The sequence below is a fragment of the Ixodes scapularis genome, unplaced genomic scaffold (assembly GCF_016920785.2).
Source record: "Ixodes scapularis isolate PalLabHiFi unplaced genomic scaffold, ASM1692078v2 PGA_scaffold2__306_contigs__length_199485367, whole genome shotgun sequence".
Lineage (NCBI taxonomy): Eukaryota > Metazoa > Arthropoda > Arachnida > Ixodida > Ixodidae > Ixodes > Ixodes scapularis.
In genome coordinates this window covers 12852578-12865620 of record NW_024609857.1, presented here as the reverse complement: position 1 = coordinate 12865620, position 13043 = coordinate 12852578, and the positions used below count along the sequence as shown (strand labels likewise).

General features: G+C 39.5%; 1 protein-coding gene across 1 annotated transcript in view; it reads left to right on the top strand.

Annotated features, from left to right (window-relative positions):
• The window catches only part of LOC8042932 (sodium-dependent nutrient amino acid transporter 1), a 30571-nt gene extending 19470 nt beyond the window's left edge, over nucleotides 1–11101 (top strand). Inside the window, exons 8-16 of the mRNA XM_029991901.3 lie at nucleotides 99–233; nucleotides 884–987; nucleotides 2271–2404; nucleotides 3194–3309; nucleotides 4244–4372; nucleotides 5815–5914; nucleotides 6241–6341; nucleotides 7097–7255; nucleotides 8318–11101. Of these exons, the coding sequence (XP_029847761.2) occupies nucleotides 99–233; nucleotides 884–987; nucleotides 2271–2404; nucleotides 3194–3309; nucleotides 4244–4372; nucleotides 5815–5914; nucleotides 6241–6341; nucleotides 7097–7255; nucleotides 8318–8488 (1149 nt within the window). The 3' untranslated portion in view covers nucleotides 8489–11101. The remainder of the gene's footprint in view (nucleotides 1–98; nucleotides 234–883; nucleotides 988–2270; nucleotides 2405–3193; nucleotides 3310–4243; nucleotides 4373–5814; nucleotides 5915–6240; nucleotides 6342–7096; nucleotides 7256–8317) is intronic.
• Nucleotides 11102–13043: the final 1942 nt, after the last annotated feature.

The following is a 13043-nucleotide window of genomic DNA, read 5'->3' as shown; positions in this document are numbered from 1 at the left end:
TTCGAAAACCGAATTTGCAAGTTTTAGGTTTTGTTGCTCAATGTGACATTCGTGAATTTTTTTTTTTTTTCTTTGTTTTTACTTTGTGTTACCCCAAGGTTGTCTACGTTACATCTACATTTCCATATGTGGTCTTGGTATCACTGCTGGTGATCACATGTCTTCAAGATGGAGCCTTTACCGGTATTAAAGCTTTCTTCGTGCCCCAGTGGGAAAAAATTCTTGACATCGAGGTAAGCTATTCTTATTGCATTTTGTTTTTTAAACCGGGTTGAAGTAGACATTATTGAAGTTATGTAATGCAATATGAAGTATGAACTTGTACATATATTTACACTTCTAAATGCACAACATAATTTCTATACGTTTCTAAACACTGCATCACAAACACAGCCATTTTCAATTTAAAATAAATTATAGTGCAAGGAAAAATATGAGCGACATGAACCACAAAAAGAATATTCCGTGTTTATATACGGCACCACAATGTCTAACAAAGAAGATGCAGTGTATAGTATGAAATTAATGACTACCTTCCTTTTTTAAACCAACATACTGCTGGAAGTTCATCTATGGGAATTGAAGGAGATAAAATGATAAACTGGCCTCAATTGAGTGCCACACTGCCAGAATTGGTCCCAAATTTCTGCTAACTCGAAAGAAAATGAGTCGCATCTTTAAAATAACACAAATAGGTTATAGGACACTCGCTCGTGCTAGGCTTGACAAATTTATATTTTAGGCGGCTAAGATTACACAACAAACGTGTAGTTAACATGTGTGCAACTAAAATCCTAACTGCTTCCTGTCCACTACGATTACTGAAAATATAAAAATAAGATCTACAAAATGTTATTTTTTGTCTTTCGTTTTCTTTTGCCAGGTGTGGTTCAAAGCCTGCGAGCAGTCGTTCTTCTCTCTGGGAATCGGGTTCGGTTACCTAGTCATGTACTCTAGCTTCAACGATTTTAAACACAACGTGGGAAGGTGAGCGATCTAGAAACATATATTTTAATAGTCAATTAAACGTTCTTACATTAAGGCAGCGAAATATTTATGTTAAGTAGAGTTAGTGCAAAGTAGCGGTAACCAAGTTTTTTTCTTCTTGTATTTTTTTTCCCGTGGTCGAATTATTTTTTTTCAAAACAATAAGTGCAATAACATGCAAGCTGAAACCACCAACTATAAGGCGATGAACTTGAAAGATCAACGCCAAACGTTAAGACACCAATGTGAAACCGCCTCGATATTCCTGTTTTTGCTCACATATGCTGCAGTACATCCTATTTGTTGTTAAACAATTATTTTTTGATAGATTAAACCTGGGAACGTAAATACCTGCTCAGAATTTGTTTTTTTAACAGCAAGAGCACATTACTTCTGGTTCATATGCTAAATACGTCAAATATAGGGTGCCCCGGCCAGCCAAACGGACCTTCCACAGTAAAATGAGCCGGAAAAATCGTCCCCGCACATTGAAAGCTTTCACCGAATGTGCACCGAGCATTTAAGTATTACCATGGGAAATTCCAGGGTACAATTCTCTTCTTGTGCAAAAAAAAGGGAAAATGACTTCCCAAGGTCAAGGTTGGACGCGTTTGCAGACGATCGAGTTATTTGTGGCGCCATCTCCCGACAGGCGCATAGAGCGACACACTCTGTTGTCTGCTCGCTGCGTCTATCGACAGATGGCGCCACAAGTAAATGTGTCGGTAACTTGGTCGTCTGCGAACGTGGCCAACCTTGACTTCGGCAAGGTGCTTGCTCTCATTTTTGTTTTACAGAGAAAGGAAAACACCTTGAAATTTCACAGGGTCAAACTAGCCTGCTCAGTGAAAATTCAGCGAAAGTCTGAGCTTCGTATGTGCAGGCTGTAATTTTCCGGCTCGTTTTACAGCTGAAGGTCCTCTTGGGACACCCTCTATATCTTCTCTAATAGCCATAGTCACTGACAGCACAAAAAACGCAAGGCACGCTTAGTCTAGAGCATCTCGCTCCGTGGCCAATGGGATTGCGTCATTAGCCGATAAAAACGCCGAAGAACGAATCACGAAGCAGGAAGCAGAAACATTACTAGCCACATTCGACGTTTCTTCAGCTGTCAGTGACTATCATCTACGCGTACGTGCTCTGTATCATCTACGTATCATCTATGTATAAGCGTATGTTAACGTGTATGCATACGTGTCCCTCAATATACAGTATACTATTTTTCTAAATATTTGCCGTGAAGCGTTCATATTGTTACGATCTAATTTTCACCGTTCCAGAGACGCTTTTCTCATCAGTATCGCGGACACCATTACAAGCGTCCTCGCTGGCTGCGTGGTATTCGGCACACTGGGGTCGTTGGCCCATGAGCTGGGAACCGATGACATATCCCAGGTTTTAAAAGGAGAATCAGGTGAACAATTAGGCTCGAACTATTCAGATGGTCCAATGCCGAGCGTTAAAACGGCGTAGCAGGTCTCTGCTTGTGGTGTTTGGGAAGAAATATGTTATTAATATTACTGTTGCCATATTACTACAATTACACAAAACCATACAGGATAATATAATTATAAAAATTTGGCACGTTTACTCAAGCTTGATAACTAACGTTCTTTCGAAAACGATTTACTTAACGAAATAAAAATCTCAGGTTTATGTCAATTGTTTCTCCCGATTTTATTTGATACTAAGAACAAGGCACCGTATTTAGGTGTCAACAAAGGTCCATTATAAAAAACGCCAGACTTTCGAGATGTAATATGTGTTGTCTGTATGTTTATACATCCCCAATGGGCGTCTGGTGTCTCGGCTGTAGATGAGCAATTTAGCCAGAGCGGTACCATCGCTAACCTGGGGTCTTCAGTAAATACCGTATGATACTTGTCTAGACTATCGGTGTTAACGTGCAGACTTTCATGGTTACAAAGCTTTTGTGCCATAATAACGCTCTATTATGGTTGTTAACGTAGAATATTAAGTTCAGTTTAGGTTTAATTTGTAAATGACACGAAAAACCACTCTGATGACTGCGTACTTCCTATAGTCAGTTAACAAAATATATGAAGTTAGACGAAACGTTCACATCGCGTGGTTGACATGCAGATAGCGTTAGGTAGTACGAAAGGAACCCAAGCCTTCAACTTTGGATATCTAAGCGCTGGATATTGTTTTCTTAGTCGTTTTATACGTTTTTTTATTGCAGATCTCGGCCTGGCCTTTGTAACTTACCCAGAGGCTCTCAGTCGGATTTCGTTCATTCCGCAGTTTTGGTCGGTGATGTTCTTCATCATGCTTTTCATGCTTGGACTGGGAAGTGGTGTAAGTAGCATTGGAGTGCATTAAGATCATCTAAGAGAAATAGTACGCAATAAGTTATGTTATTGGCAATAAGTTGCATAGAACAGTATGTAAAATATGCGAACTACATTTTTCAGAAATAACTATAAATTACATGAAGTGACTTTTCGTCGAGCTTTTGGTGCACTTCGTTCTTGCCGGCATGGTAGAATATTTTATTTCTATCACGTGGGAAGAAGCCATCTACAGAGAATAATCCCGTAATGTACATGCATGACAGTTTCGTATTCAAAATCAATTATGTGCTACCTCGTATCAATATTTATTATACTTCGTTTTGTTTCAACTCAAAGTGCAGCGGACATTACGAGCTGTTAGAGTAAGTCAAGCAGTCTAAAAAGTGCAACATCACGGCGTCTGCTACCTTTTTGTGTTCCTCTGTGCTCCTATCTATCAATATCTAAAACAATCTAGAGCTGAAAATGGGTTGTACATATATGGTTTTTGAATTTAGCATATCTGTTCATGCCTGAGCACTCCTAGCGCTTGATTGCGCTAGGATTTATGACAAAACAAACTATAGTAAGCGTTCAGACCTCTATTTAGTCAAAGGCTACTCTCAAACATTTTTAAGCGTATTTACTTCACAAATGAAGAGTTTCCGTTAAATTAGTAAAAGTCCAAGAGCAGGACTTCTATAAGGTACGGAATTAATTCCAGACCTTATAGACTTTCATAGACCTCATTATTATCATACATGATAATATTGAGGTCTCTGGAATAGTTTCAGCAAAAGCAATGTTCGACAGTTATAAATGTTATCATCTTATTTAGCGTGTTATCCCTCAAGGCGACATCCTAAACCAGCTAATTTCATTAGGACTCGCTTCACCCTTGAAAACACAACTTAATAGAAATCATAAATAGAGTTCCCTTTTTTGTTTTTGTCTTCTAGGTTGGAGGTGTGCAGTTGGTAACCACAGTGCTCACGGACCAATATCCGGGATGGAGCAAGTGGAAGAGCCATATCTCTATACTTTTCTGTGTAATTTCATTTGGCACTGGCCTTGTCTTGTGCACTGACGTGAGTACTTCATTCACATTAGTTTCTGCTGATTGATAAATCTTCAGCTTTTTTTTACGGGTTGTGTTTTAGTCATACAAAGTTAAGCCGGCTGAGACTCAAACTCTGTTTTTCTTGCATTCTTGCACATATTTTAGCCACTTAGACACTTCTTGTAATGGCTCTCAAGAGAGGGGTAAGATTAATTTCAAATAAACAAATATTAAAAATATAATAAGTTGGTGTATAGTTTCTTAAACCATCATAGAGTGCTATGAAGGAGACGATTATGTAGTTAATATTTTTAACACATATGTATTGCGAGCAAGTTAAAATTTAAAATTTCAAGTTTGAATAGTAAATCATGGCTCTCCAAAGAGGGGAATTTAGTTAATTAGCTTATAAACTGAAACGTTTCACCCAATTTTCGTTTTCTTTTTCCTTGGGGGAGAACGGGTGGAATAATGCATTCGCAGAATTGACGGTTGACCTAAATAGGTCCACACGCGCAGTGAAATGTTGATAAATAAATTCGTCTTTGGCACCACGGAGCGAAGGATGTCCACCTTTTACACTTCTTCAAACAGAAGGTAAAAGGGCATATAGCGCCATTGATACAACCTCTCGACCTTCGGCGGGTTTCGCAAATCGAGCCTGGCTGCAATAGCACCGCTGTTTGACAGTGTAGTTTCGGTCTGAAACCGTGTACAAGGGTGGCATTTCTCACTCCGCGATACGAATTTTTTAATCGAAATTTTACCTCCCGGCGCGACTGTATTGAGATGGAGCATCAGTTCTCCTACTACGTTTTTCCCCAAGAAAGCATAAATTATAAATTTATTTAAGATGTTTTAGGTCATTTGTTTACTAATAACCCATTTCATCTTTTTCTAATGGCCTTTATATTTCCAACTTAACACAAGGGTTAGAATTACGCTCAAGTAAATTCATTTATTTTTAAATTCTGGACGGACCAAAAAATGACCCTGTTTACTCCTTCCATTTTGCTATGCTAAAATAAGGTAGCTTGAGTGCTAACGCAAATCAACTTATTTTGATTTGTACGTTTTTATTCTGTTCCTGATAACATTTCGGTTCTCACAAAAGTAAGTTATTGACAAGATTGTCTAAACGCTCATTCACTAAAGGACAAAACGAGCGGGTTGGTAGGAATAATTAAACTTGAGGAAGAAAACGAGAAAGCTTGCGGTTGTCCGTCCTTTCTCGTTTTCTTCCTCGAGTTCTTTTCATTAATTCTTTTTTTCGGAATTTCGTTTCGTGGCACTGTCCGAATCGCTACGATGAATCAGGCTTAAGGAGTCTTGCCGATAACGCATTCCCTCAATTTTATATGACCAAGGTCCTCGTATGCAGCACAACCAATCAAACTAGCACAGATATGTCAGATATGTTTATGAAACGCAAGCTAAATATTTAAATTGAAAATGCAATTTCTCTTCTAGAGTGGAAACGCCATTAGGCTGCTCTTCGACAACTACGGTGTTGGCCGGGCGTTATTTATTTACGGTACTTTGCAAGTTGTGGGATTCGTCTGGATTTATGGTAAGCAGATATTTTAATTTCAATATAGCCTTGACATAATACAAATTTGTATATTTTTAGCAGTAGAAACTAGTTATCTCTTACACGTTCTGCACTGGGTTTAAGGTGAACTTGTTTATGTCAAAGAAAAGCTGACTGCGACACTCTTATCTATGCTTCGGTGAAAACGCTGAACCCAGAAGCGAAACCCATTATCAACCTAACAACGATGTATGGAAATTTCCTACTTGGCGAAGGGCATCCATGGCATCACGGCCCTTCTTTTTTAGACCTTGTTGCGACCATTCGGAATACTCACGTTCTCATCCATGATTATTGTTTTTCAGGCTTCAGAAATATAATTGAAGATTTTGAGTACATGCTCAACAAGAAAGTCTCTTGGTACTGGAAGATTACCTGGGGATTCATTACTCCAGTTTCTCTCATTGTAAGCAAACCCTTTTGCAGTGGTTCTTATAAAGCAAAAACAAGGATTAAAACGAATTCGTAAAGCCGCGGGTTATCTTCCTTTCTTTCTTTTTTTCTTCTTCTAGTGGAAGTAGTTTCGTGCAGCGACATCGCTGTTACGATATTTTGTTTTCTTAAATAAAAAGAAAAGCTCAATTAATTTCACAACCTGAGCTCACTCCTATTTGGTGTTGGGCAAATAAAATCGTATTTGCATTAAACTTTAATCTTGCGTACTCGTTCAACAATCTGCGTATTCAACAATCTGCGTATAGCTACCACTCGTTTTTGTGCGGATATACAGAACCGCATGTCTTATGTAGCGTGCAGGGCTGTTTGACTAAAATTGGTATGTCTATTAAGGCACTTACAAAAAAAGGTTAAATGTTATTCAGAAACATATATTTGTATAGACGTTTGCAAATGCGACCTGTGGGCGCCGCCATCTTGTTGGTGGTGTGGGAAGATCGTCTGATGGTCGAGCATTGCTGAGGTCGTGGGTACGCCTCAGCAATGCTCCACTATCAGACGATCTACCCACAACAGCAGCAAGATGGCCGGCGCCCAGACGCCGTACTTGCAAACGTCTATAGCACGAGGACAAAGGGGATTCCACTGCCCGCTTGTTCAGGTTACAAGAAGTTGCCCACGCCGTTGGTAAACCACGGGGCTTTAGCAACTGAGCTCAAGCTTTGCCATTAAAACGGTTTCTAAATTATTTGTTCTTTCTGTCAGTCAATCTTCATCTACGGTACTGCAACCGAAGGCGGATCGTCCAGTTTGCCTCCAATTGGTCAGACAATCGGTTGGATTATGGCCGGCATTGCTGTCGGCCAGATAGTACTTTGGATGACCATCACCTTCATCAACGCAAAAGGCTCAGACATACTTGAGGTATGAGTGCATTTACGGAGGTGCCAGTGTGGCGTTCATGATTTAAGCTATTCAAAGCGTTATTTTCCGTGTTACGTAGTTTAGATGTGATGTTGGTTCATTGTGAAAAAAAAAAGATGTAAATAACGTGGAATTTAAAATATTTTATAGTTTATATATATTTCGAAGACAAAGGCAAAAATGCTGAGAACTTTCTTTATTAGCCGGCGACGGAACTATTTGCCTATAAACATGGCATTTGTTCGAGCAAATGAAAAACATATCACCTGTTGAAAGGTGACATGCTTTTACGATGTGACCGAGCACCCCATGATCTACTACACTAATGGAATCGAGAATTGGGTGTCGCAAAACATATTTACAAAAAGCAACACCTAACATACCAAACCCAAGGCAAAAAAAAAAAAATCCAGAGCTCCCATTTTTTTGCTGCATAGGCTGACGTCATCGTTTAATGTTGCTCGTACCTTAGCGAAAACTCGTAAACTCCGGAAGAGATCACACACAGATATTTATCATGTTATGTGATATCTCGTTGTGTCACTACAGTACGAACGGTAAAACCTTTTCATGAAAAGGTACCAAATTAAATGATTCTAAAATACAGCGTTTAGAAATCGCGAATACTACAAGCGTTTCCCGCCATGCGTGTCGGTTTGTTTATTCTCAGCCCTATCTCTTAGAAACCACTTCACGGCAGAGCTCTCTGTTAGCCGGAACTTCTTTTTAAAGGTTACAGGCTTTCGAAAGAAAAGCAACCCCGAAGGATGTATGTCGCCCTTGTAAGACCGCCTGAGGTCATATTGCGTAGATGTAACAGTACTACTAAGAGTTTTCTTTTTTTATCTTATTTTTGTGCTGTTATTTGTGCATTCCGCATAACGAATACATAGGCAGGTTGCTCTTAAAGTGCAATGGTGTTCGTGACTTGATTGGGGAAGGGAAATAAGGATACATAGTCTTTATTTTTATTTTCTCTTTCCTTCCCGATCGTAGGGACACACGCAATAGTGTTCTTGGTGGTTCTAATGCATTTCTTCGTTGTTTTTTTTTTTATTGCAGAAACTGAAAACAACGTTCTCTCCGACTCCCTCGTACGGTCCGAGGGACCCAAAAGTCTTTAAGGAGTGGAAAGAGTGGAAATTTAACAAGCGCAACAATGCATCCGTGACGTTACCTTACAACATCAGCGGCCAAGTCAATCCTTCGTACCAGAGAGACGAAGACTATTGATTACAATGGCGGCCTTAGCTGTGATATTGCATTGCATTCTCATCATCTACAGTGTAAACGCATGTTCATATCGTATTTTATTTCAAGTGAGCGGGCATCTTAAGATATAAAAAAAAGGTATATGTAATCTCACTTTGATCTCACTAGAGGGATGCGTCTTTAAAGTAAACTATGACTGCTCGCATCGCTCTCAACTTGCATGTTCATCACCTGGTAATTCAAAATCTTTACAACTCCAAGTGGCTTCCTTGGGTAAAAGGGTGTTATTCTAGTTTGGCTTAAGAATCGAGTTTGCCAAGAGGCTCTAAAAGTCAGTCTGTTTACTTTCGCCTCTATTCCTTAGCGCTGACATTCGATCTTTTGAGAGAGTGTAAGATGGCTTCGGCTGGCTCGAGCAACGAAAGCCAAATGATAATCAGTGCTTGGTACATTTTTTTTTTGCTCCTCTAAAAATGGTGGAATTTGCTTTCATGTCTCTTCCGTCCGTGTGAAAAAAAAGTAGAAGTGTGCAGGGTGTTGTTTTAGGATATACAGATTTGTTTTAAAAAAAGCTGTGAAAGCTACGCTAATGCGGTCTGTGCGGGTGAGTTATATGGCCAGGGGACAAAAGCTAATTTGACACTATACGACGACTAATTAACTATAAATTGTTAATTTTTTTCTATTTGTGAAAATGTTTATGTGGTATTAAACAGAAGCTTGCTGAGAGTCGTTGAAAATCACTGAAGTCGGTAAATTTTACAAATTTATAAAGCACTTGGAAAGCACGATAGTGCGCTATAGTTACCACTGTGCAACAGGTGCAAAGCTGACGTTGCGGAAACGCGTGAGGTAAGAGAAAGAACCCGCGAGGGCGCGTTTTTACACCCAGAGCCTTGCGCCTGTTACACGACTAGTAACTTTATTGCACCACGGTGCTTCCTCCGCTCTTTAAGACATTCTAAAGTTTACTGATTCAGTAGGATTCGATGGCGCTCAGCAAGTTTGTAGTTAGAACCATTTGTTTTTCTTTACTAATTAAAAATTTGATCAATAAAATACTAGTTAATTAGTTGTCACTGTGATGATTAACCTCCTATTATGTTTCATTGACCATACGTATAACTCACCTGTGAAGACCGCGTTTATGTTGCTTTGACGGCTTAAAAAAAAGATTTGTAAAGTATAAACATACACAGTGCCTATCAGGAGGCGAACTTTTGGCATTATCTGCTTTCATTGTTTAGGGTGAATGTGTCAAGCGAGGTTTGGATAAAGGCATAGAACCAGACACTCAGTATGTGGAAAACTACAGCTCGGGACACAAAGAAAAAACAAATTTGTCAGGTACGAGTCTAGAGAGAAAAATGCTACAAATAACTGTTATCATGCCTTATCATCACTGGAGTCAGGCCATTTGATAAGTGAGAATGTGAGAATCATCATATCTCGCGGAAAACCCATGAAGGCAACTACCCGATGTTGATCGATTTGTTATCACAATCGTTCATTTGGTTCACGTTCCTTTTAGCGATATCGCAGTATCCCTCCATCAAGTGCCTTATTGTCGACTTGCATCTTCCCGAAACAACTGCCATGTTCCGGAGCCAATCAACATAGTTTTTTTTTTATTTGCATTTTAAACATTCTTTTAAGACTGTGACTTTTTTGTATATCTTTGTTTGGTCATTTTTATTCTCACCGTCACAACTGGCATTTTATCTTTATCAAAGAGTGTGCTCTCACTTATATTTTTCTACTTCAGCTTCTTTCTGCTCGTTTTTCAGATCTGCTTGTTGGCGGTTTTTTTTTTCATTCTTGAAGTTTTACCTTGTTATAGTTGTTTTTCTTGTTTTCTTTCTTTTTTTAAAGTCATTAAGAAAGGTCTATACCCGTTTTCACTTCAAGAACCGAAGTTAAAAAAAAAATGTCGGGGATTTGCAGAGCACTACTAATTTACTCCTTTATTTGAACAATTAAGATATATCTAGGTGAATTTTAGACTAGATATATGTTATCTTATCAAGATGTCCACGTTCCAAACGCGAAGAGCATCGCTTTTTTCTTCTACAGCCAAATGTCGTAACAACTTCTTGGTGCCGCATATGACATTTGAAAAATGCGTAAAACTGGCTTCTTTCTTGAGGTGAAAGCGGGCATAGGAATGTTTTAGAATGTATAAAACTGGTCGGAATTGTCAAAAACATGAGGGATCAAATTTCCTGCAGGCGTTGTCAAGGGTTAGAATTAACATTACTATTTGAATTTCTCAGAAGTTGCAAGATGATTCGAAACGAACATTACCGAAATCATCGATATATAATATCACATTACATGTGTACTTCTACCAAGGTTGTTATTGCAAAGTTATTTGTGAGTGGCAACATTTTACGAAAGACCGATGCCTTGAAGCGATTTCATGACTTGTATATGTTGTATAAATAAGATTATTGACTTTGTTAGCACTCGACAACGTCGAGACCCTGTTTTGCATCATGTTATGTGATTCTAGTTTGTTGTGCACTTGTGACTATTAAAACACCCTAATCGTCATTGTGTGAAGTGATATATTTTGTACACATGTCATAGCCCTATAGGGTTAAAAATATACAAAATAAAAGCATAAATATTTTAGTTTTGGTTCATGCAAGATGTTCTTGATAATTTAACATTTGTTCGCCCATGCAATACGCTAATAGTTTCACTTCAGTACTTCAAACGTGGCTTTTTCTTGCTCATGAAGTTGTATGAGAATTATTTTACTAAAAATCAAGTGGTTTCATTTTGTGCGCATCGTGTTGCATAAAACTGTACGTTAATTATCGCTATACTCTTCCCAGCCACACTCCACGAGCTAACCCCAAACGCTAATGACGGAGTGCCAAAACCGTCAATAACAAACTCCCGGCTGACTCTATACGTCGCTGAAGGGCGTAAACTCGCAGCAGCAACCGAAATCAACCAATGATATGAAGAGATAGAACACACGTTGGTGTGGGTATGTTAATGTGCCTCCAATTTTTGTACTATATATGTAACAATTCCTTTAAAACATCTTAAGCAATTGGTGTACCTTGCTTTTATGTAACTACAACTGCCATAGATATAAAACGGTTTCCAACTGCGGCACACCGAGTCCCCAGATCGCAAACATTAACCTTACATATTAAAAGGCTCGATAAGTTGCTCAGCTACTTTTTTAATATATAATATTTGGAAGACTGTGGGTACGGAGCATAATCTCCTGGCCTACAATGATAAAATGTACAAACAAAAGGTTACTGCTCTTATCAACTGCATGTTGTAGCAAGGAGCAAAAATAACACTTTTACATCCCCTAACTTATTTTATCTAGAACTCAGCTAAGTTTCCCTAATGTCTCCTGTCATTTGGTTTTCAGTTAAACGCGGTACTGAAGTTACTGAATTTAGTAGAGTCACTGCGATAAAATATGAAGTGCAAGAGTCTTTACCTTTATATGAATGCCGTATCTTTATCCAATATAAATGCATTTATTTAGAAAATTAAAAGACCGATTAGTTCTTGAGTAAGTCATTTCGTGAACTCTTCTCCAATTCTGGATGTTGTTCATATTGCGCTTGCCTTGGCTGTTCAGAAAATGGTAGTTTACATTAGTACAACAATTAACGTTAATTGCCGTAAAGCGTAAACTATTGATGTTCTTCGAAAGTAGGGTGTTGCTACGCTAATTACAAGAACCTTTATTCACTTCGGTGCAAGGCTAATTTTAGCTGAAGCACAGGTACAATGTTAGCGTTTTCCGAAGGGGAGACGTGTGTGTCGTTTCCCGAAGGTCGCGGACTCTCTAAAATACCACCAATAAATCTTGCTGTAACTTGTTTCACCCTTCTGTACTCTGCCTGCAAGAGTATGTCGACGCCCTTGGAGTCTTGGATACGGTCATACACATCACTCTTGGAAAGAACCACATCCATACCACTCGTGGAAAGAAACCGCATGCCTATCACTAGTGGAGGGAACCGCGTTCATTGTTTTAACTACACACACACACATCACAGACCACGCACTTCTATACGAAAGCCCGGAGTTAAGCAGAACCGGCGACGGCAAAGCAGCAACTGACCACGCCCGCATAGCACCGCGCCGCGGCGCAGCACCTCCTAGATAACGAAGCCGTAGTGCTGCATGAGATGGCGTCATCAGAGAAGGTCAACGCTGGGCACAGATTAGAAAAGACGAATGCATCAATGTTTGGCTCAAACTTGACTCGAATCCAAGCGCTGACGGAGCGCTCATTTCCTATCTGTGTCCAGCATTGGCATTCTCCGATTACGCCATCTCATTAAGCACTATGGCTTTGCTTTCTACAAGGTGTTGCGCGGCCCCTCCTTCTCACAGGCTCCCCATCAGCTGTGCGCTTGACTTAGCCAAAAACGAAAGGGCTCAATATGACGAAAACCCGGCGGTGTCTGTCAGTTTGTCAGCGTCAGGGAGAGAGGGAGAGCTTCACGCGTGCTGACGTCAGCGCTTCGGACCAATGGGAGCGTCGCACTCGTCATCCTCTCCCACCTTTTTCTCTCTCTCCGTCGCTCAC